The sequence below is a fragment of the Mesoplodon mirus genome (genome assembly GCF_964341445.2).
Source record: "Mesoplodon mirus genome assembly, chromosome: 13".
In the NCBI taxonomy this organism is placed as follows: Eukaryota; Metazoa; Chordata; class Mammalia; order Artiodactyla; family Ziphiidae; genus Mesoplodon; species Mesoplodon mirus.
Genome location: NC_138989.1, coordinates 24,284,172 through 24,309,707, shown reverse-complemented (window position 1 = coordinate 24,309,707; position 25,536 = coordinate 24,284,172). Strand labels below are relative to the sequence as shown.

Sequence of the window (25,536 nt, the reverse complement as noted above, 5' to 3'; positions counted from 1 at the left end):
AACAAGGGAAAACTGTCTGACTGTGCCAAGGGGATAAAGAGAGTTCACAGCCTGGCTGTGAACTCTCTTTACCTGGGGAACCCGGGAGAGCCCTGGACCAGGATGGATGGAAATAAACTAGCAGGCAGGTGCGTGCTCCTTCCACGGGGCCCTGTCCCTCCTTCAGAGCAGAGCACACCTGGCCCTTTGGGGTCTCCTTCCTCTGATAAAACAGCATGTGAACAGAGGAGAAACTTTTGAGGTAGATGAGGTAAGGAAGGGCAGTCCCAAGATCGCTTGGTGCTATGTATTACGCCACAGTTAGGCGCGCTGATGGAATCAAGCAGGCCGGCAGTCAACAAAACTTACTGATTGTCTGCTATGTGCCAAGCACCCGGGTGGGAAGGCAGGGGACAAATGGATGGCTCAGGAGAGGTTACTGTCCCCAGAGCCTAAGCTCCTGGCCAGGAGCCACGCACTGGTCCCTTCTGTACCTCACAGTGCCCAGCACACGAGGCCCCACTGAGTGCAAGCAGAGCTCAACCGCCCTCGGCAGCTCTGCAGCTCCATGGTCAGGATCTGGGCCTGGGCGTCAGATTGCGATAGAGCCCAGGGCACCTACCTCGCTGCCCTGCCCTACACCAACTGCAGCCAGCACTCTCAAGCTGGCTGGAGGGAGAAAGGTAGAAGCAGGTGGCAGACACAGGCATGGTTCCCAAAGGGCTGGGGCTCAGGACCAGCCCTACGTGTGTCCTGAGGGAAGCTGGCCAGAGAATAGGGAGGACCAGACTCCTTGCAGTCTTCTGGCCCCTCCCCACCCCCAATGGTCAAAGTCGGGGGTATATGCCCAGGACTAGGCTTTTACTCAGCTGGGTAGAGTATATACTTCTTCATTTTATGGGCATGGGTTATATCTTGGAAAACATTACTGAGCATTTTCTGAATTGTAAAATGGAGTTAATTGCACATCTGTCCCACAGGCTCATCGTGGGGATCCCAGGTTTATAATGGAAAGCACTCTGAACGTGCCTGTGCCTAATACTTGGTAAGTGAGCAATATCATTACCATGACTACCAGTAATCAGAAAAGAGTTTAGCACATTTTGAAAAGGCTGATTATCCTATATATTGATGAATTCCTAGGAGTCTTCAAGCAAAATCACCAAGAGAATAGGGTATTACCTGGAGGAGGCCGCCCATCATTTATGTTAAATGCTGTGGCAAATATGCCAAAGGGAAATGCCCCAATTCCAAAAGACATCTGGAAGCCACCATCTCCAAATCCAAACCCTTGAAATCCCTGTGTAGAAGAAATGCAATTCAGAACAGGAAGGTTTCTCCTCACCTGTCACACGGCACCTTACGTGTGTGGCACCCGCCTTTCTTCCCCACCCTCTTTTCCTCCCATCTAGATCTCAAGGCAGAGGAACCCTGGTGGCTCCTCCGCCCTCCTGGTCCTCCAGGGGTCCCAGGAGCTATGAATGCCAGAAAGGACTGGCTCTGACCCAAAGTAAAACTCTCTGCTGATGCAAGTAAGCGTTCTCAGAGCTCCAGGTTCCTTCCCAGAGTCCCACACTAGCCAATAAAACTTTCTACATGCTTTATAACAGCCAAAGTGTCAACAACTCCTATACCCAATTACAAGGGAACATAGAACAAGCTACACATTATCTGTAAGAGCAAAAAAAGTGGTACTCTAATTGGCCAACAATGGAGGTCATGATCAAAATTTCGATACATTACGCTGACTATGCAGCAACACAGAAAAACTCTTATGACCAAGCTTTCAGACAAAACTGTTTGAACACCATGGTCAGAAGTATGTGACAATATGTATGTAGGCGGAAAAGATATGGATAAGTATTTTCCCTAAGATTTTTCTTTTAATATTGTTACTGAGAATTTTAAAGATTCAAAACACTTTTTTTCCTGATTACAAAAGTAATATATGCTTGCTATGAGAAATTAACACATTATAGGAATAAATAACACAGAAAATCAGAGGTCTCATTGTTCACCCTCCACTTCATAACCCCTCCCTCCAATGACCACTGTCAGCAGTTTGGTATCATCCTCGGCTTTTTTTCCCTATAATGTTGGGTTGGCCAAAAAGTTCATTCAGATTTTCCCATAAGATGGTGGAAACGAACTTTTTGGCCAGCCCAATATGTTCTACACTGCATCATCTTTCACATGAAAAGATTCGGAAGGAATCATAATATTGTAAGTAGGTTAACTCCTATTTTCTAAGTGCCAACTCTGTGCTGGGCACCGTGCTAAGCACTAGTACACTCAAATCGCATTTAATTCTTACATTAGGATTACCCACATTTACAGATGACCAAACCAAGGCTCAGAGAGGTGAAGTAACTTGACCAAGGTCACACAGCTGGTAAGGGGTAGAGTTTAGATCTGGAACTAGATCAGTATGGTCCAAAAACCCATGCTCTTAATTACTGTGAACATCTTTAAAAAATTCCTCTCCTTCTCTGCATCCCTGGGTAGATCTTTAGAACAAATGATTAAAAAATAATTAGAGAAAAGAAAAATTATTGGGCTAACTGCTCTCCACAAAGAGCTGATCGGCCTTCATTTGTGAGTCTTTTGCAAGTCATGCAAGTGGCTGCTCCCTATCCCTACTGAGCATAGCCTGGCACCCAGCTCCAAACTTCTTGACGGGCAACACTACCTATAAAGCCTAACAGCAGATTTATTAAGAGGGCAAACCTACAGGGAAGGAAAACTGGTTTCCATCTCCTCAGTGCAGAAAAGCCTCCAACTAAGGGCCAGCCTGGTTGAGTCTGAGGGCTCCTGGGATCAAGGCTGCCTTACCCAGGAAGGTGCAACTGTTTCATCAGGAACCACCACTTCATTCAGTGCAAATCCGAGGACTGGCCCTCCGGCCTCCCTTCCAGCAACACCTGTACAATCCCACAAGTCCTCACATTTGGTAGGTTTATGTTCCTGGGGCAGAGTAGGCAAAAAACATCACCGGTGGCTGTGGGAGCTTGTAAACGCCAGAGATGTGCACTGGCATGCACATCTGATGTGCAGTCTTCACAGTCAGGGCCTCTGGCTTCCTGGGGCCTCGGATTCCTGGGTTAGGAGCTAATGCTCCATGGGAACCAGAGCCTGGGAAGTACACAGTCTTATCCACTGGACCACTAGGGAAGTCCTCAACAAAGTATTTATTAAAGTATGCACTTTTTTTTAGACATAATGCTATTTATTGCTTATTTAATAGACTACAGTGTAAACGTAACTTTTATATGCACTCGGAAACCAAAAAAATTGTGTGACTTGCTTTACTGTGATATTCGCTTTATTGTGGTGGTCTGGAACTAAACCTGAAGCATCTCCAAGGTCTGCCTGTGAACTCCATAAGGGCAGGGATCTTTACTATGTTCACTGATATATTACCAGTGCCTAGAATGAGGCCCAGCACACAGCGGGCACTAAATATAGAAAGAATAAAATTTTAAAAGACAGTTACAAAACAGGAGCCAAATATTGTAAAAATAAAAATATATGTATACACACACATCTATCTATAAAACACACACACACAAATAGATCTATAAAATTTGTTTGTGTGTGTATAGATAATCATAGAAAAATAGAAAAGAAAATAGAACAATGTGTTTCCATTGGTTATCTCTAGATGGTGTGATTATAAGTTATTTTCTCGCCTCTTTTCCTTTCTGTATTTTGCAAATTTTCCTTTACTTTTATAATCAAGGAGAAAAAATGTAGGGCCAAGAGGGAAACTTCCAAAGCCATGGGCTCATTTCTAGAAGCCTTCTCCTAGAATTTTCCTCACCCCTCTGTTCTCCGGTTCTGGCCTCTGTCCTTGAGGACGGGGAGGAGTCTTCTCTCTGAAACAGAAACGGTGTAAAATAAGTCTATTACGAAATGCTTTGACCTGTTCCCTGAGTGGGGGAGCTCTTCACCAACAGGGTCAGGGCCATGGCCCCCTTTCATGCCCGGCACATGAACTTATGCCAAATTAAACCAACTACTAACTCTGTTCTACATGCAATTGCTTTTCCCTAGTGTGTAGAAAACTAGGGAGAAAATCCGTTTGTTACAAGATGCTCATCAGACTGCACTCAGCTTACTCCTCTCACAGAGAGCCATACCCAGACTGGTTACAACTGTCACCCAGGCACCTTCCTGGACCTGGGTCACGGATGTCAAAAACCCCAAATCCAAATTCAAACAGAAGGTGGCCTGTCAGCAGAGAGGGCTGAGATTCAGGGTCTCTCTGCTCTGCCCCATTACCCTCAGCTTTACCTCCCACTACTCTTGAGCAAGTACTTTACACTGTTCTTTCTCTCTAGGACCTGTGGGTCCTAGCCCCTTCCATCACTCATCCCACAAATACTGGACCGAGGGCTTGTTATCCATCAGGTACTAGGCAGGATGCTACCAAGACTGAAGATAGATCCTACTCTTGAGGTGCTCGTGGTTTAAAAGGGGTACAACCAATCACACTACAGTGTGGAAGGGACTTCTTTAAAAGAGGCGCCAACTAAATGGAGTGGGGGCATGGGTGAAAGCAACTAATGTGGGGAAGAAAGGCCACTTTAAGGAGGAGGTAGCTTTAGGGCTGCTCATAAAAGACGGCAGAAGTTAGAAGAGGAGAAGGGGGTTGAGCAGGACTGGAGAGGGCAGAAGAGGCAAATGGACAACAAATACAAAGGCTCATGAAGGTGAAAGCATAAGTAAGTCCCTTTAAGAGAAGTCCAATATGTCTGGGTACAGGGTATGCTGGAGTCGGGAGTTTGGGAAAAGTGTGCGTGGGTGTGTATGTGCACACTCGAGCACCACACCATGAAGGCTCTCAACAGAATGCCAGACCCACCCACGCCTCCATTTCCAGAAATCTCAAACTCCACAAAGCCTCCCAGACCCCCATTTCCTCCCCCCAGACTTTAGACATCACTGCTACAGCACACACCTCCCACCTCCCACCCTGCAGACTCTCCTGCTGGACACCCTGCTTCCCAGGCTCCTTCACAGCACTCTGTATACTTGCAGTGGTGGTGTCTTGTGCGCTGCCTAGCATAGTGCCTGCCCATCATTGGCAGATGCTCACAGCACATCTGTATCACAGCCCCGCAAATAGCAACCTGGTTCCCCTCCCCTCCTGGCTGACTCCCATCTGGATGCCAAGCGCCTTGAAACAGAGGGTCTGTTAAGCACTAACTAAAGGGTGGGGTGAGGAGGTGCTGAATAGAAGTGAATTCGTGTCCAAGGGGAGAAGTGTGTGTGAGAGGGGCCCCATGGCCTCACCTGGGGTCCTGCTGCCCAGTGCTGCCCCTGCCGTAGAGGGGGATCACCTTGTCGCGGCTGATGCCAGCTTTGCAAACTGGACACACCTGTCTGTTAGGTCTCGTCTCCAACCACTGCAAGCAGGAGAGAAAACCATGTGAATGGCACAAGCCCACCAGGGTGGTCAGTCAGAGCCAGTAGGAGAACTACAGGGACCAGCGCCCTCAAACTGCAAACACCAGCACCAGCAGGGAACACCTCAAGGAACCCAACTCTCTGATTCTTGCTCCTGGCACTCAATAAATATTTACTAGTGGTGAAATCAAAATTGCCTTTAGATGCCGTCATAATTAAACAGGCTTCTTAATGCTTCGTTCTCTCAGGGGCTTGCCAGCAATACAGCAGGAAGGAACTGCAGGCCTGCAGCTGTGTCAAGAGGTCTGACAGATCCAGTCACAGGTCAGGCTGCAGGTAGAACAAACTTTAAATCTCCATCTTCCCTGATGGATCAATTGTATGACCCTGGCAGATTTTTCTTTCTGTGTTTCTCATTTTTACAGCATTTCCTCAACAACTATGTGTCTTAGACATCAGCCATCTGGAGATAAACTGACCATTTTCTGGTGATTTACTATGTGCTAAAGGATAGATTTTTCTTATTATCTAAATTTGCTTAGTGTTTTATATGTACTTTCAATGATTTTTGCATTCAACTATTTCTTTCAAAATTAAAAACAACAGTCCTGTTTTGGGTTTTTCAGGCCCTTTCACTGGTTGTATTAAAATCATTTCGCTTGACCTTCTTAAAAACAAATTTAAAATGATAAAAACATATTACCTTAGTGTCCTTGTAGACATTAAATAAATATTTTATACACACACACACACACACACACACACACACACACTCAACATTTATCTTAGAGCATAAATTATATCTTTAGACCCAGTGATATGTAGTTTATCATATAAATGTGAATCTAGGACTTCAGGGCCAAGGAGAAGGCAGCTTTAATGATTTTTATATCCTATTTCCTTTATCTTTCTGTCAAAAGCTCGAAAACTTAAGTATTATGTGCTCTTTACAGATTTAGAACAGACATGTTCTAGAGGTTCCACTGGGGTCAGAATGCACCGCCCTGAAATGTAGTGGAAACCCCTCTCACTTTCTCTGCTTCTTTCTCCCATCAAGATTCTGAGGCTCTAGCAGCCTGGAACTTTTGTCCTCCCCTCCACATTTCCAAGCCACCTACAAGTGTGGGGCTCCACTGACAACAACCATGGTGACAGCTGGCAGCGATTATTAACAGCCAGTTGTCAGTGCCAGACTCAGCTCTGTCCCACCAAGCAGGCACCTAGGTCTTGGAGAAAACTTACTAACTAGTTTTCATAATAATCAGAAGCTGGAAAAACAGACTTTTTCCCTCTCATAAAAGCTCTCTGTTGAGACCAAAAAAGTTTCCCCCTTCCTAACATTTTCAAGACCTTTAAGGGTAGGGGGAATTGTTGATATGATGGGAGGTGCTTTTTATAGAGGCACAGTCTCAACAATAAAAACCTAACATACGATCACATCCAACCCAATTTACAAATGAGGAAGTGAGACCCAGAGAGGTGTAGCTTGCCAAGGCCACAAAGGCCATCAACAGCAGAGTCAGGAGCATCCCTCCTGGGTACAACACTGACCTCTTGTTTCATCAACTGCCTATCAGTGGGCAGGTGTATAAAGAGGGTTGGGGGGAAAGCAAGCAAATGAGTCCACAAGAGGGAAGATTGCAGCTTCTGACAGTAGTCTCCTGAGACTAGGGGTGTCTTGTGCAACCACAGCTGATGAAAGACAAAGTAAAATGAAATGCATCTTACCTGATGTAAACACGGCCAACTGCCAGAGTCCCCAAGGCAACCAGTCATCAAGGAGAAAGAGAAAGGGGGAAAGGAAGAAAAATTATTTCATTAACAGAAACACTGGGTAAGGTAGGAGGAGAAAAATGGGAAAACAGGATTGAACTGTGGAGCACTGCAACCCCACTGAGGGTCTATGGGGATCACTGGTATCAGAAATTAGAAAAGACTGAGCTAAAATCACAGGAAAAATGAAGCAATGGAGACAAGACACCAGTCTCCACCTCCAGGATCCCACTACTTGTGAAGACCCCCAGGTCCCAGACCATCCCAGACCCAGCTTCTCTACAACTTGACCTTTGAGGGGTTATGGCCTCTGAAGGAATCCAATAAGAGTTAAGGATCCTCTGTGCAGAGAAATTCACAGGGGCATCCTCATGCACACATGCACATACACACACGCACTATTTTAGACTCAACTTCAGTGGGTTCACAGCCTCCTCGGGCTCACAGGGAAGGTGTGGATCTAGATTCAGTTTTACAAAATCTTCAGGCTGTCCTCAGCCCTGAGAGCTCTGCTGGCAGGAAGCAGCTTAAAAGTTCAGGTCCACTGTAAAAACATCTTTAGGTAATGGAAAGATGGGGAAACTGCTTGGCAGAAAAGGCTACCTCCAGCTTAGTGACGTACACTACAGAGATTGCTGCCCAATTTCTCATTTTACAAATGAGGAAGCCAAACTCAGAAACATCAAACGACTTGCCTGCAGCATCAGGACTAAAACAGAAGTCTTCTGACTTCCATTTTACTGTCCCTCTATCACCCAGCACTGGGTGCAAAAAATGACATTTACAGAATTGAAGGAAAAGTTACTCTAACTCCAGATTTAAATTTTTTCTTTCTCTCTACATTCATTCATTCAACTAACAAATATCTACTGCACGCCTACCAAATGCCAGGACAGTGGAAAATGCAGACATGGCTTCTGACGTTCACATAATGTATCCTCTCAACCTGAGTAAAATTTGGACTCAGAGGATAATTCCTTTCCCAATTACTGAACCACAGTTTAGCCTCACAATCCAGACACACAATCTCCTTGGACATAACAGACACCTGACGCCAACACTAAGCTTGCAACTCCATTCTAAACTGAGCAGAGGTCACTCCAAATCATGGCAGCTCTCCAGTGGCAACTTCCCTCAAAAGCTATGGGGGAGAAGTGGGGGTGCTTTGCCTCGGGGAAAAGTTCCAGATTATAACAATGATGACAGTTACTCCCATTCATTAAACAACGACTGTGTGCTGTGCTGAGCTGTGGCTAAATAGCTTTTCATTTGTCAATGTCACGGAATGGTCATCACACTAACCTTTGAGCGAGTGCAGCTATCTCTGTTTCATAGATAAGGAAACTGGGGTACAGAGAGGAGAGTAGATTTGCTTAAGGACAAACCACTCAGATTGGAAGCATCTCTTTCATTTTAGAACCTGTGTTCTTTCCAATGGTACCCTGACTGAATTCTTCATTCTTTCAAATCCTGGTTTTATGATACCTCAATCACAAAATTAGAGTATTTCCAATTTCTAGGAGAGGGTTGATGACAACAGTTTTTGTTTATTTTTATTTTTTATTTTTGGCTGCACCTCGCGGCACGTGGAACTTCGCCGATCAGGGATCAAACCCGCGCCCCCTACAATGGAAGCACAGAGTCTTAACCACTGGACCACCAGGGAAGTCCTGATGACAACAGTTTTTGCATAAAACTTCAAAATTAGGGCAAGAGCCTCCAGAAAAAAAAAAAATCTCTGCCCCAATCTACTCATTCACCAATAAATTTATCTTTTTCACTGTTGCCAATTTAAACTCCCTGAGATATTATTTAAATGACCCTTTCTTCACACCGCTTCCCTGCTCAAAAACATTCAATAGCTCCATGTTCTACTCAGTTAAATCTGGGTTTGATAATCTGGCCCAATCCTCCTTTAACAATCTTGTTTCCTAATACTCTTCAGCCCATAATACCCATCCAGAGTGCTGTCAGAGGGATACAGCAGCTTCAGATCTCAGATGAACCCAGCAGCACATCTGCCTGTCCCTAGAAATTGCCTGCCTTGGGGTGGCACACACTCTTCACCTCACCTAGCTGGCATTCTCATCCCTCTAGTTACCCCAATTTGCCCTTCAAGGTCCAACTCAAAATCAAGAGGGAAAAAAAAAAATCTCAACATTCACCCAGGTTTTCAAAGCCAGAAGGGGCTTCTGTAACCATAAAGGCTGGAATGGACACTGACCCTGCCACTTCATTTTGATATATATAAAATATGGTAACAAATATTAGGATCATAGCTCATGTAACATTTACTGTGTGCTAGTGCTCTTCTAAGTCTTTTACATATCCTGAGTCATTTAATGCTCCCAAACAACCCTAAAAAATGAAGCACTGTGTGTGGAAGCACCTGGCCCAAGGTTATCCAGGAGGGAAGTGGCAGAGTCAGGATTCAGAGCAAGGCAGTCTGGAGCCACAGTCCTTGCTCAAAACCATCGTGCTGTAACTGCCTCTTGGCTCAGCGCAGCAAGTGGCATGGAGTAGTGCTCACTAAATGGTGAGTATTGTCACTTTAGAGATGGGGATAGGGAGCCCAAGGTGGGGACAGGATCTGCCCAAGTTCACTCAGCTTATCAGCAGCAGAGCTGGGATGAGAACTCAGGTCTCCTGCCTTTGTGCCTGAGTGTACCAGGACCCAAAATAGGTGGAAAACCTGCTCCAAAGCTGTCCAGGGCCACAAGCTTTCTAAACATGGCATGTGTCCTCTGGGGCAGCGGAAGGGGTACTGACCAGAAGAGGTGGCCACACAGGCTGATGACGGCATCCTTGGCTGTGTCCAGGCAGATGTTGCACTCGAAGGTACTGTCCTGACCTCCGCTCTCACCAGCACCATTGCTGCTGCCGCTGGGTCCCCCTGCACTAGAGTTCTCAGGAGATGCAGAGGCCGAGGGCCCTTTGCTTGCCATCTTTGGCTGTCAGCAAGCTCTGAGTGAAGATTCTCCCCAGGGAAATCCTGAAAGGCAGAGAGCCCATGACTGCCCATTTCTGCAGGCCACTCCCCGCAGTCTCCATGCCAATACCCCCATATTCTCTCAGGTCTGGAAGTTCAAACTATGACCGAACCCCTGAGTAGACTTCCCAGAGGCTGCAGAGGATGACAGTTGTGGGGCACTGCCCAGAGAGAAATGACTCAGAAACTTCCCATGAACATGGCCCAGAATGGACCACACAAATAACGAACCGCATTAATAGAGAGCAGCCTCCATGGAACAGCTCTCCACAGGAACTAGGACCCTGTCTCCCTGTCCTTCCATTCTCCCAGGATAACCGCCCAGGTGATAAATAAATACATGCTCAATCAGAATGAAAGTTCACAGGCTGTCTTCTAACTTTGGACGGCCTCTATGTTGGCGACCGAGTCTGCTCAGGCCAGAAAGTCGTGACCAGTGCACGCCAGAATACAAGGAAAACCCTGTAACCATGAAAGCTTCCCAGGAAGCTAGGAAGGACCAGAAAGGTCATCTGGTCCAACGTCTTCCACACTGCAATCTTTTGCATTTCCCCTTCTGCCAGGTTAGAATACTACAACCTGATTTTGTCTAAATCTATCAACATTTAAGAGGAGGCTTATATCACTGCTGAAAACAGAAAACCAGTAGTACCTACCATAAGTGAAAGATAAATACAAACATAATGAAGGAAGAGCTTTTATCCCTTAGGAAACTGCAGCCCGAGACCTCTCAGCTTACTAATGAATGTGGAGCTGAGGCTGGGACTCGTGACACAGTTTGTATTTAAACCACCATTGTACCACCACAGACCAAGCTGGTCACCAAATACTGAAACAGACCACTGTTCATTATCACCTCCAGGTCAAAGAACCCACCAGGAGTTGAACAAGAACGAGCACGAGAACACCACCAAAGGATACTCAGAAATTCTGGGTGCAGAGTAAGAATCTATCAAGTGCCTGATCTGGCCACCCTCACCACCTCAGAGATTCCAAATGGGAAATGCTACGTGGCTACCAGTCAGAGAATCGGAGTCCTGGATGCTGGTCGCAGTTGAGCCTCCAGCTTGCTAGCTGGTCTTGGAAACCTCCCCTCTCCTCTCTGGCCACAGTTTCCTCATCTGTAAACTGAGGCACTGGACTCCATGGTCTCCAGGTGCCCCCTTCCAGCTCTGCGGCTGCACCAGGTCATCTCACCCGCTCTCTCTCTTGAGCCCCGCCACAAGTCTAGGACTCACCAATGGAGCACCAGAAGACCACCCTGATTTCAGCTTCCAAAGTACCAGGAGATAAGGACCAAAAAGCCACAGTCCTTTTAGACCCAGAAGCCTCTCTACACAACAGACTCAGAACTCTAGATTCATGAGCATCCCTCACCACAACAGCAGCTCAGTGACATGAGCAGGGAGAGGAGGCCAGCTCACCACCACTTTTTCACTCAGTTACATCATTTTACATAGTGTCCCAGAAGAGCAGCTGGCTGCCAGCAGCACTGTGCCTTGTTGGCCTCAGTTCCAAGATCTTCCCCATGATCCAGTGCTTCATCCTCTCCATATACATCTGGTCTCTTCTTCATAGGGTGGAGCCTGCTTGTGAGGGCCACATTATGGCTTTTGTCATTCCAGTTCAAGCACCCGACATGTTTCTTTAAAAAAAAATTAATTTTTTAAAAAAATTAAGGACTATGTGTATAGATGTGGAAAGACAACCGTAAGTCAGGTTCACTGATGGATCTTAATGACAGTCCCCTGATATGATCTGGAAGCATACAGCACCAACAACAAAGCATCCTCACCCTAAAACGTAGCTCTAATCAAGTCTCTAAAACAAATTACCCAGTTACAGAAAATATGGGCATAGATCCATGTGTTCAACAACTCCAGGAAGATGCATTCAGCAAATCCAGAATGTGGGACTTTCTACGGGACAAATAATCAAAATTCTCCAAAAAATAAACAGCATGGGTGGGGTGTGGAGTTACAAATTGAGACTTGAGACATACCAGCCACTGGCAGTATGTGGATCTCACTGGAACCAGATTCACACAATCCAACTGGAAAAGACATTTGTGAGATGAATGACAAAAATTGATTTAGCCTGGGTATTAGTTTATATTAAAGAATTACTGTTAGATTTATTGGGTATGATAGTGGCATATTTAAAATTTTTTCATCTGCTATATACATATGCTTAAGTATTTATGAAGGAATAAGATGTTTGGGATCTGCTTTAAAATACCCCAGGGGGAAAAGTGAAAGTAGAGAGAAAAGAAACAAGAACAAGGAAGTTGATGGTTGTTGGAGCTGGATGATGAATGGAGGTGCATTCCATCAGTTTATTTTTGTGTGCTTGAAAATCTTCCATTATAAAAGATACTTTTTAAAAAGGTCAGGTTGCAGAAGAGTATGTGTATGAATTTATTTAGGTGAGAATAAAGTACACAAATGAGTACATATTTTGCAAAGAAAATGTCTACAAGGCACACACTAAACTATCAACAGTTATTTCTGGGATTAGGAGGGCTGGGGAACTTTGAATTTTATATTCCTATCCTGTTTCAGTGTTTTATGACAAGCAGATATTACTTTTACAATAACATTTTTGAAAAAGTAAACTGTAAAATGTATGTACAATATTATATTTGTTACAACAATAATGAATATAAATATTAGAAAATGTCTTTTAAAATGTGGAAGAAGGGCTTCCCTGGTGGCGCAGTAGTTGAGAGTCTGCCTGCCGATTCAGGGGACACGGGTTCGTGCCCCGGTCCGGGAGGATCCCACATTCCGCGAAGCAGCTGGGCCTGTGAGCCATGGCCGCTGAGCCTGTGCGTCTGGAGCCTGTGCTCCGCAACGGGAGAGGTCACAACAGTGAGAGGCCCACGTACCACAAAAAAAAAAAAAAATGTGGAAGAACATACCAAACTATTAATAGTGATTATCTCTGTACTGGTGGGGGCTCAGAGGTCCTCCGTGTTTATAAAACTGACATTTTTACCTGTATGAATTCTAAAATCAGACAAAAGAATAACAGTACATTTAAAAACTTCTTTTCCCTGATGTTCCTAGTTCTCCCCAGTCCTGAAAGGCTCTGTATTGAAGTCCTGGCTCCACCACTGACTAGCCATGTAGCTCTGGGAAATCCCTTAATGGCCCGAGTATCTTTTCTCATCTGAAAAATGAGAATGTCATACCTCCTACAGGGCTGCTAAGGTGGCCATATAAGATAAAACAGTGACCTGGAGGACCCACCAAGGTAGGAGGGGGCCACTGCTGCAGGGGAGATGCACATACATGCACTTAACCTGGTTCACTGCCCTCTCTACTCACTGGCCCAACAAGGCTCTGCACAGTGCATTTTCCTACACACAGGCCTAAGGGGACAATCAGGGTCATGGTAGGTGTCAGGGTAGGAATGGCCAGGGGACAGTAATCGGTCAACTCAGAGTTTGCAGGGAATAGCAGTCATGCATCAGGCCAGGCACTGGGACAGGCCTGCATGTCCCAACTCTAGGCAGACCATATCACTCTCATTCTAATTCTTAGCCGACTGACCATGTGGTCCCTACCCGAGCTCTAGAGCTTCATCCTGGTAGGCACGCAAATATCTTCTGAGTGAGTGGGTGCAGGCATGTGTGACTGGTTTTGGTCAACTCCCAGGCCGGCTGCTCACATAACCTCTCTTTTACATATCCTGGGCCCTGTCACTGGAGCCTCCTCTCCTCACCTCCTACCTTCCCTCACACACGGGAACCTCACCACGCCAGGGCAGCAAGGCAGAAATGAGCAGCCTTCCCTGGGGACTGTCCACTGAGCACCTACAGAACAACAAAATGTGGACACAGCCTCATGGGCCCAGTAGGACTGGGACACTGCCCTAGAGAACAGAGGGCCCTAGTCGGCTCAGAAACTGGACAGAGTAGAAAGGAAGCTGGGCTCAGCCTATCTGAGCTGCCATTCTGTTAAAAGCTCTCCTGCTCCCTGTAGGGCCTATGGATTTGGACCTGACCACACAGTAGCCTTCTTGTGGCGGGTTCTGTGCCCCTGTCCCTACCCTGACCATCCTTCACTCCTGAGCTGAATTCACTTTCTAGTTTTCAAAGCACATTCACACCTACTACCACTTCTGACCCTCACTCCATTTTACAGATGACATCAGGCCAGGGATGTTAGAGGACTTACCCAAGGCCAGGCCATCATACATGTAATTCTGTGCCCAATTCAGACTTTCCAACACATCAGCACTCTTTTCACCCTTACCTGTTACCCCTTTAACATGCAGCTTTACAAAATTAAATACCTGGTCTTTGTTTTCCCTCAAATTCACGGTGCAATGCTCTTAACTTCTGTGTTCTTTGAAGTGAGTGCAAAGCAAACTCACCACTCATCCATTTATGCGTGAAACCAAAGGATCTCTAGTACCAACTACAATCGAGGCCTGGTGCTACCAACTGGGGTGAAGGGGGTAAAAAAGAGCAAGACCACATTGAACCCCTGGAGTCTAGAATAGGAGCTAATTGTAAGAATTCTTAACAAGGAGCTCCATCAAACTTGCCTGTTTTTCCTAAACAAGGCACCCTCCCAGAGATCTGGTTCCTAGACCCCCTCGGTGATTTAAATAGGACCTGGAACTGGCTACAGCCCAAGAATCTATATTTTTAAATAAGTGTCCCACCTTCCACTCCAGAAGATCCTCTGATGAAGAGTTTTGGAAAATCAGCTCTTAAGGGGAGACTCTACCAAAAGCACAAAGCAATACAGCACAGCACAGAGTTTGGGAGGGACAGTAACCATAGGGCTTGTCCTTCAGAATACCCAACTCCCAACTACAGCCCACAGGGACTATGAAGAGGTCAGATAAACTTGGGGGTGGGGGACAAGTCTGCTGAGATCTCAGACCACCCAGCACCTGGTCCATCTGGGACAAAGCTGATTATTTAAGAAACAAGTTCACAGCTTGTTTTGAAAAACATCCTTAAAGTTGAGATGTCCAAGGCAGCACATTTGGTGCTGGAACGAAGGCAGATTTGTGATAGTTAATGATCCCTTAGGAACGCAGAGCCTGGCAGCTGAAGTTGCTTGATCCAGCATCCTCACTCCTATTACCTTCCCAGAGCTAGCCTGGCCCACCTCACAGGAACTGAGCAAGGGAGAGAAAATGAGAGTTGCATATCCCTCAAGGAATCACCAGGGAACGTGACCTCACGAGGAAATCTCTTTGTAGTATCCTTGTGTTCAGTTCTCAGATTCTAGAGAACCGCAGGTATTCATAATCTGCCTTCTCTGCCCCTTCAACTCTAAGAATTCCTGGACCAGGGTGTATAGAGGCACCTGGAAATGGTGATTCTAATTATGAAGATTACAGATTTGGATGATAAATAACTGGCATGATGTGAGAGGTGACCCAGCAGAAGTCTTGTTCCTGTGGGCACATGCGTGTTCATACAGAAGCTTTCTGCCGGAACGGTGGCGAGCCCCAGCCTGTCTTCACTGCTCATTAGGCTGCTGCAGGATCACACGTAGGCAGAGATGGGACTTGCATTCTGAGAACGTCTACATCACACTCACAGAAGGTTAGAGTGGGAGGAAATCTGAGTAAGTTGATTGGAACTTGGAACACACAGAACAGGCTCTAAAATTTTGGAGTCTAAATGGAGTTTCGGTCCCTAGGCTATAGCTCACAGAGGCCTGGCTCTCAAGTATAGGACCAAGGACCTGAACAGCCTTTCAGGTCCAGAAGGACAGAAGAGGCTGAGCAAAGGGCCTCTTTTCCTTAGGGCTGCACTGGTTTTTTTCTCTGGGATCCTCTAACCTCCCTATCTGTACAACTAACCCCACACCTACCTTCAAAGATTTATTAATGATCCTATTTGCCAGGCATTCAAGACACAAATATAAAGGGTTTCAGTCTAAAGGGGGATATAGAGGTAAGTAAACCAACAAGGCAGCCCAGTGTGCTGCGTGCTGACAGTGGTGTGTACAGAGTGCCTGAGGGCAGGGCTTGCTGGGGAGGACGGAGACACAGCACACAGGACAAGTGGATAACTCAATTTGCCAAGTTCAGTGTGGCTGGAGCCCAGAGAACATGTTGGGGTGGTAGGGCAGCAAGGGCTGCAGTTGAGGCAGGAAGAAAGGCCTGGAAATCCTCATGCCTTCAGCCCCTGCCTGTCGGGCTCACATTGTCTGCTGAGCCACCTAACCCAGACCCGCCTAACCTTCCAAATGGTTCCATGATTCCAGTGTCTCTTTCTCTCCCCATCCAGTTCCCATCCCCTGCTAAGTGAACTGGTAAATTCACATGACAGATTACAAGACCACTAAAAATTATGCTTCCATAAGGATTTTGCCTATATGGGAATTTTAATTATATAAAATAATGTTAGATGAAAATAGGATAGAAAATTGTATACCAAATTGAACATACTGTATGATATTAACAGGTTAAAAGATACAGAAAAAAATTGGAAGGGGCCCAAATATTAACTGTAGTGGTCTTTGGATAACGGAATCATGGGCACATTTTTAAAGCTTTTTTCACACTTAACTGTACTTTCCACTTTTTCCATAGTAAGTACTATGTTATTAAGACTCAGAAAAAATATGGGAAGATGTTAAAGGTCCCAGATCGTCAGATCTCAGTAGGGGACAAAAAGGAAAGCAATCTGATTAAAGAAATCTACACTAAGGTGTGATGAGCCTTAGTATAATAATTCTCTCAGAAATTTTCACATTTTAAAATTTTATTGAGTTATATTTTTAATAAGTAACACATTCACATAGCTCAATTCAAAAGGTACAAAAGGATATAGACTGAAAAGTCTCTCTTTCCCATCCCTGGAACCTAGTCATCCTGCTCCCTGCCCTGGAAACCAATGGTACTAGACTATATCTTTAGGACACATTCCAGAAGTAGAACTACTGGGTCAAAGGGTATCTGTATTTGTAATTCTGTATCAAGCACCCTCCAAAAAGGATGTGCCAATTTTTAGTCCCATGAAAAATACATAAGCGTGCTTGTTACCCCCATCTTTGCCAATGATATGTATGTTTTCAAAAGAGAATGCATAAGTAGCATGAGAAACATAGGGTAGTTTTGGCAGTTTGGGAAGATATTTTAAATTCACGAATTCACTCGCTAATTAGTTATTAAAATCCATTATGTTCCACACACTATGCTAGGCCCTAGAGATGATAATTTCCAAACGTAACACGTATCTGAATGGGAATTCTAGGCTCAGCTGTTCCTACTTCTTCGCATTGTCTTCCATTATTTCTTTTTTCTTCTCTGTGTGTGTGTGTGTGTGTGTGTGCGCGCGCGTGCGACATACAGGATCTTACTTCCTCAACCAGGGATCGAACCCGAGCCCCTTGCAGTGGAAGTGCGGAATCTCAACAACTGGACCACCAGGGAAGTCCCATTTTCCATTATTTCTAAATCAAAAGTGTTTTTGTTTGTTTTGTTTTAAGCTTCAATTATTTTTCTTAAAGTTTACCAGGTTTCATAAGTAAGGGTGAAGTAGGATTCGGATTACCCCAGCACAAACTTTCGAGGGTCATCCAAGAAGCTGCCTTCTGTCATTCCTTGTATCACTGTCTTAAAATGTTCCTTAACCTTTTATGGACTTTTGTCCCTAAAAATTATCATGGCACAGGGACTTCCCTGGTGACACAGTGGATAAGACTCCGCACTTCCAATGCAGGGGCCCTGTGTTCGATCCCTGATCAGGGAACTAGATCCCACATGCGTGCCGCAACCAAGAGTTTGCATGCCACAACTAAGGAGCCCGTGTGCCGCAAATAAGGAGCCAGGGAGCCACAACTAAGGAATCTTGGAGCCGCAACTAAGGGGCCTGCCTGCCGCAACTAAGACCTGGCGCAACCAAAATAAGCAAACAAATAAATATTTTTAAAAAATTATCATGGCACAGGGACTCCCCTGATGGCACAGTGGTTAAGAATCCGCCTGCCAATGCAGGGGACACAGGTTTGATCCCTGGCCCGGGAAGATCCCACGTGCCATGGAGCAACTAAGCCTGTGTACCACAACTACTGAGCCTGCACTCTAGAGCCCGCAAGCCACAACTACTGAAGCCTACATGCCTAGAGCCCATGCTCCGCAACAACAGAAGTCACTGCAACGAGAAGCACGTGCACCGCAATGAAGAGTAGCCCCTGCTCGCCGCAACTAGAGAGAACCCGCGCGCAGCAATGAAGATCCAACGCAGCCAAAAATAAATTAATTAATTAACTTAAAAAAATTATCATGGCACAGAGGAATATGATGGCTCTGGGTTCAAATCTCAGCTCCACTACTTTGTGACTTCAGTCATTATTTTCTCTCCAAGCCCTTTTTTTACTCATCTGTTAAATGGGGCAATTACCTTCCTCACAAGATAGTTGTAGAGATTAAAGAGGTAAAACAGTAAGGGACTAGCACAGTGCCTGGCACATAGTTAAGTGTTCAAGAAATGTTAATCGCTCCTCCACTGTGAGGTCTCAGAGAGTACAATGAAGGTGTTAACTGCTTCTTTATACTCCCCAGGGAGCTATGCAATCAGCAGGTATTTGGTTAACTTGCTGAATGAATGAGTCACAACTTCCCTTTCTGAATGAGCATCGCTTCTTGAAGGCATTGTAGGTGAGACATCAGAACTGTGTATGAGGAAATCCAGAATAGGACAGTTTGATCTGGGCAAAATCAGATTTTCCCCAAAAGTGTCAAAATCAGGAGGCACTTGTTGTATCTATTATCACTATAAATAACATCAGCTAACACTCTGCTCAGCCCTTTACATGAATCATCTCATTTAATCGTTACAACCTGCCTTTGAGGTAAACACTGCTTACCATCTTCAGCATCCCCTGGGATGTTAGATTAAGGCACAGAGTAGTTAGGTCACTTGCCCGTGGTCACAGAGCCAGTCAGAGGCAAAGTTTTCAACTCCTAAGCCAATGTGCTTAAGTACCTCAGTGATCTGTTTGTGTGTCTATCTCCTCAAGCCCAGACCCAGCTTCCAGGTGCCTTGCTCAGCACAGGGCTAGACACCTCAAGAACACCTCATAGGGCTTCCCTGGTGGCTCAGTGGTTGGGAGTCCGCCTGCTAGTGCAGGGGACACAGGTTTGTGCCCCGGTCTGGGAGGATCCCACATGCCACGGAGCAGCTGGGCTCCTGGGCCATGGCCACTGGGCCTGCGCGTCCAGAGCCTGTGCTCCGTGGCGGGGGGCCCGCGTGCCGCAAAAAAAAAAAGAACACCTCATAAATGTGCATGGGCTGATGGCTCTGATGCCCAGGAGTGCTTAGAAGTGCACAACTCAAGATGAGTCAATGTAGCCAACTAAAGTTGTAGAAAATCAGTGTCCTAAAAGAACAAGACATTCTTCAGTGATGTTTTTCAGAACTGGAAATGTTACATACCTGTTTCAGAGTAATTTTTTCTTAAGTATTGTTTGTCCAAAACTCTTAAACAAATGAAAAAAAAAAGATCAGGGATATGCAACCAGAAGAAGTTCAGGTTTCCCCAAATTAGTACTGACCTGTATTAGAGATTATGCTACTCACACAGAGGATTAATTATTCACTGAACTGTCTTGCTCACTCTAGTTAGACACATCCTGGAGTCACATGCACAGTGCCTGACACAGAGTACATGTTCAATAAATGTATGTCAATAAATGATGGGAATTTGCCAATTTCAATTCAAACCAATATAACTGGATAAAATATTGTATTAAAGGAAGCTCTTCAGACTGGACAGATCCTAGTTAAGGGCTGTAAATTTCGAGTATAATACAGTGAGAGGACAAACCTGGAGCCAGAGGACCTAGTCTGATGCTCAGCTCTGCCACTCAACTATGCCAGGGTCCTCACCTGCAAATGGGGTAATTGCGTCTGTCCTTCGTCATCAGAGAAATTTTCAAAGTGAGAGTTTTGCTTTTGTTTTCACGCAGTCAGTAAATTCTTATTAAATTCAGATTCTATAAAATCTTATTAATTCAAATTTTATTTGCGGCTGAGTTGAAGGCCTCTGAAATACTCTAAAGGTAGAATACCAAGAAAATGAATAAGGTCGACAAGGTTTAACCAACTAAGGAGAAAACTTTCTAAGAGTTTTAATAACATCAGCATATACTTGACAAAAACAATGATCTCACTTCTCCTTTCAACAGGAGGTCCCAAGGAGGACCATCAGGAGAGCATTTATAAGATAGACCAGCGGAGTTCCCTGGTGGTCTAGTGGTTAGGATTTGGCACTTTCACTGCTGTGACCCGGGTTCAATCCCTGATTGGGGAACTGAGATCCTGCAAGCCTCGCAGCCAAAAAAAAAGACATTATGAACAGAGTAAGAAGGCAACTCACAGAATGGGAGAAAATATCTGCCAATCATATATCAGAGGGATCAATATCCTGAATACATAGAGAACTCCTAAAACTCAACAATAAAAAAATGAACAATCCAATTCAAAAATGGGCAAAGGACTTGAATAGACATTTCCCCAAAGAACATATACAAATGGCCAATAACAACATGAAAAGATGCTCAACATCACTAATTATTAGGGAAATGCAAATCAAAACTGTGAGATACCATCTCATACCCATTAGGATGGCTACTATTAAAAAAAAAAAAACAGAAAACAAGTGTTGGTGAAGAGGTGGAAAAATCAGAACCCTTGTGCACTTTTGGTGGGAATGTAAATGATTCAGCTGCTGCAGAAAATTCTAGGGCAGTTCCTGTATTTTCCAAAATGTCTAATATGAGCACATATTACTTTCACAGTTACAATTACTGGGGTATGTGTGTCTGAGTGTGTGTGTTTTCAAGACAGTCTAGTTAGAGCCAAATGCTCTGGGGTCAAGAGAAGCGTGGGTGCACTGGTAGCTTTGCCACCTCAGGCAGCTGCCCAAGGCCATCACCAGTCCCGAGCGTTTCCAACTACCACTGACTCCTCGACTCCCTGCCTGTGACCAGACAAACACAAGAGTAGCTCCCAAATTACAGGATCTCCTAGTGGTCTTATCACATCTGGGATGATGCTGTAGTACCCTTTTCACTTGACATGGCCCCCCCCAGCTCTGCATGGTCAGCAGTGGTTGGGGTTGAACCAACCTCTGAGTGGTCAGCAGTTTCAGACGTACAACTCACTCTGCACTTCAACATGTCCAAATCCAACTGCCATCAGGTCACGGAGTTACTGGCACTGCCTCCGATTTTGCAGTTCAGCTCTCAATGAATTACTTCAAGGGGCTTCAGGGGATCTGCAAACTCTGAATATTTACATGTAAAATTATACATGATGACAAGTAACTCAATTACAAAAGGGCAAAGGATTTGAATAGACATTTCTCCAAAGAAGAAATGACCAATGTGCACGTGAAAAGCTGTTCAACACCATCTAGCCTTAGGGAAATGCAAATAAAACTACAATGAGATGCCACTTCACACCCACTAGAGTGGAAAAAAATAATAATAATAAAGGACAATAACAAATGTTGAAGAGGGTGTGGAGAAAATGGAATCCTCATTTATTGCTAATGAAAATGTAAAATGGTGGACTTCCCTGGTGGCGCAGTAAGAATCCGCCTGCCAATGCAGGGGACGTGGGTTCAATCCCTGGTCCCACATGCTGTGGAGCAACTAAGCCTGTGTGCCACAACTACTGAAGCCCACATGCCTAGAACCAGTGCTCTGCAACAAAGACCCAACACAGCCATAAATAAATAAATAATTTTAAAAAAAAATGTAAAATGGTGAGCTGCTGTGGAAAACAGTTCGGCAGGCAAAAAGTTAAAAATAGAGTTGCCATATGACCCAGCAAGTTCACTCCTAGGTAAACACTTTTAAGAGAACTGAAAATATGTTCAAACAAAAATTTGTACATGAATGTTCAGAGCAGCATGTCGTAACAACTAAAAGACAGAAACAACTTAAATGTCAATCAACTGACAAATGGATAAACAAAACACAGTATATCCCTACAGTGGAATATTATTCAGCCATAAAAAGGACTGAAGTACTGAAACATGCTATGACATGGATGAACCCCAAAAACATTATGCTTAATCAAAGAAGCCAGACATAAAAGGCCACATACATGTGATTCCAGATTAGTGGTTGCCAGGGGATGGGAAGAGGGGAGACTAGGGAGAAACTGCTAACATGTACAGGGCTTCTTCGGAAGATGAAAACGTTCTGGAATTAAGACAGTGGTGATGGTTGCATAACTTTGTGAACATTCACACTTTAAAATGGTGAATTTTATGATACGTGAATTCTACCTCAAAAAAATAAATTTGAGAGACAGTGTACAAAATAATTGGCCAGTTCTCTTCAAAAGTTTAGTCATGAAAGACAAAAAAGGCTGAGGAACTGTCACAGGTTTAAGAGACTAAGGAGACTTGATACTAAATGCAATGTGGGAAACTGGATTGGATCCTGGAGCAGAAGAAGGACATTAGTGGGACAAATAGCAAAACTTAAATAAAGCCTATAGCTTAGTTAGTAGTATTTATGCTAAATTTATTAGACAATGTTATTATGGTTATGTAAATGTTAACATTAGGGAAAGTTGGGTAAAGAGTATACAGGAAGTTTGTGTATTTTTCTGGAAGTCTAAAATTATTTCAAAATAGAAAGTAAAAAAGAAAGTACATGGAGCAGGTCAGGGGGTTGGCAATTTTTTTTCTGAAAAGCACTGTACATTAGACTTAGACTTTGCGGACCATATGGTCTTTGGGGCAACTCTGCTGCCAAAAACAGTATGTAAATTAAAGGGTGTGGCTGTGTTCCAATAAAACCTTATTTATAGAAACTTGGTTCGATTTTCCTAAAATGCTGATTTAGGTACTTTTTTAAGAGGAAAATTTCAGATTGAGAAGTTTTAAAGACACCACTAAATTACAATCATTTTACTCAACACCTGGATAATATCTGAATAAGCATTTCACAACTTTTTTTACATCCTAGGCAACACAAACAAAAAAGGGAGGAAGATAAACACAGGCAGGAAGTCTTGGTTCAAACCCAACCTTTTTTTGGCCGGGGCATTCCAGCAGGGTCGGGTCAATATTGAACCTCTGTTCTATAGGGCAACATAAGCATTCTAACAGGTTTCTAAAAAGTGATCTGCTTGGAGTTTTGTAAATCACAAAATAAGGAGCTCTGATGTTTAATTAGAAAACTAAAGATATGCTAGAAGCATTATGTGCAGATTACATGTGAGGATGAACTGGCAAGTCAAGTACATTACAGGAATGGTTTTAAATGTTGATGAAGTTAGCCAACAGATTGCAAAAACTCTCTCAGTAGACACAACATCTATAACAACACACTGCTGGAGAGAGGATTAAAGAGGGATTTATGTCCTGGAGCTGGGGGAGGCTGGCTTGAACAGTCTCCTTCCAACCCATGCTCTACAGCTCTGTGAGTCCAAAGAGTTCACTGGCTTCTTCTCATCAAAGTCTTCAGATTCATTTCCAAGTTATTCTAAGAAAATAAGCTACAAACTGATGGGGTGGGGACTCTGCTTAGTTATTCATTCAACAAACATTTAAGGAGCCCTTATCAGATAGGCCATTCCAAAGTCCTTGAAAAGAAGGATGGTACACAGGACAAGGAAGAGATGACATAAGTTCAAACCCACTGGCCTCACTTCTAGAGATGTAGGCTGGGGGGATGGAGATGTCAAGAAAAGAGGTCAGAAAAAAAGAAGGCAGCACCAGAAAGACTCAAAGTAACTACTCAGAATTAGACACTCTCAAGTTGGAAGGGACCTCCATCTAATAACTCCTTTGACAGGGAGTTCACTACCTCTGGAGGCAATCCATTCCATTGCTGGTCACCTGTGGCCAGCATTAAGTTCTTCTATTAAATCAAAATTTTGTCTTCCTGTAGAATCCACCTATTGATCCTAGTTTCTGCCTCTTTCAACCGCAAAGATGAAGTGGAAGCCCTCTTCGCCATAACAATCTTTTCTGTTTTTGATGAGATTTTTTTGTTTTGTTTTCCCTTCCATTGCTCGCTTTTCTGGGCTAAACATTCTCGCCAGCCACCCCCTCGCCCCCCAAAGATCCTGAACAAGTTCCAGCTGCCTCAAGGCAAAGAATGCATATCTAGAACTCACAGCAAGAAAGCACTTAGGATCACTGGGCTTCAAACTCCGGTATGCAGAGGACCCCCGAGGAGCATGTTCAAAATGTAGTTTCCCTGGTTCCGACCCAGATTCTAAATCAGAGTCTTATTTGAGTCCTGCACTGTGAAGTATGCACCGTAGGGTATTTCAAAGCAGAGGCTGTGAAAACCATATTTAGAGATACATTGCCCTGTTTTACAAATGAGGAAACTGAGGCCCGACACAGGGAAAGGATTTGGCCCATAAAGCACAACTGGCTGTCAGCGACGAAGTCTCAAAGTCGGGTCTCTTACTCCCAAGCCCAACTCTATTCAGCGCGCTTCCGGGCCTCGGCCTCTCCACTCGGGGCAAACTCATTAAAAGCACCTCCACATGAGAGAGGCGGCCTCGACTGGAAGTCAGAGTTAGAGTGAGTCCCTGCCTGGAAAGGAGAGCTTGTGGGGGCCTTTTCCCTACTTGGGGCCTCAGTTTCCCCAAACTGTAATCACTGGACGAAAGACCACAATACAAGCCTGACCTCCCTTCTGGGGGGAATGGCCCGGGCCAGAGCTGGACTTGTTGTCTCTGTGCTCCTGGGCTCAGGTGTCGCAGCCCGTGGGCCTGCTGAAAGGCGGAACCCGGTCCCCGCCCGCGTCCCTCAACCTGGACGGCCCCCACCTGCCGCCCCAACCCCTCATGTACCTGCCTCTGCTCAGCTAACGCCGCCGAGGCCGCCCCAGCTTGTCTGTCCGTCGGCCGCCCAGCCAGCCCCTTGGCTGGGTCAGTCCGGCCGGCCGGACTTCAGATTCCTCCTACGCGGACCCTGGTCAGCTGACTCAGAGCCGCCGCGCTCCGGAGACTTCCGGCCACAACCGGAAAAGGTTGGTCCGCGCCCCAGTGCTTCGGCCCCAGATACTGGGCTCTAAGGTTCCGCCTGCTGGCAGGAAGCGGAAAAACACAGGGACCGTTTGGCAGCTTTTTAAAAAGCCTAAGTCCGGGCATGGAAAGCCCCAGACGTGCTTGGAACATTTTTGTTGGAACAGAGTGTAAGGATGATGGGAATCAGAATGATGGGAATATGTCATAGGACACAGAAGCTAACTTGAAGGAGATCCCACTGGCCAAATCTGGGCAATTTGAGCAAAATACATAATGATAGTAACAGAATATAACTGAATAAAATTATAACCCAATGACTGTTTACTGATATAAATAAAGAAATGATTAAATAAATGGGGGAGAAGGGGAAATTCTTCCTTTTAGTAGAATGACAACT

General features: G+C 44.9%; 1 protein-coding gene across 6 annotated transcripts in view; it reads right to left on the bottom strand.

Moving 5' to 3' along the window:
• The window catches only part of RNF185 (ring finger protein 185), a 28,299-nt gene extending 3,185 nt beyond the window's left edge, over window positions 1-25,114 (bottom strand). Inside the window, exons 1-8 of one of the 6 annotated variants that reach the window (XM_082641663.1) lie at window positions 24,963-25,114; window positions 21,260-21,417; window positions 19,566-19,609; window positions 9,931-10,153; window positions 7,117-7,135; window positions 5,275-5,387; window positions 3,800-3,854; window positions 1,162-1,279 (exon numbers count right to left, since the gene is read on the bottom strand). In XM_082641663.1, coding sequence (XP_082497789.1) covers window positions 1,162-1,279; window positions 3,800-3,854; window positions 5,275-5,387; window positions 7,117-7,135; window positions 9,931-10,106 — 481 coding nt within the window. In that variant the 5' untranslated portion in view covers window positions 10,107-10,153; window positions 19,566-19,609; window positions 21,260-21,417; window positions 24,963-25,114. The remainder of the gene's footprint in view (window positions 1-1,161; window positions 1,280-3,799; window positions 3,855-5,274; window positions 5,388-7,116; window positions 7,136-9,930; window positions 10,154-19,565; window positions 19,610-21,259; window positions 21,418-24,962) is intronic. The other 5 variants (XM_082641665.1, XM_082641664.1, XM_082641667.1 and 2 more) reach the window with 5 other exon arrangements.
• Window positions 25,115-25,536: the final 422 nt, after the last annotated feature.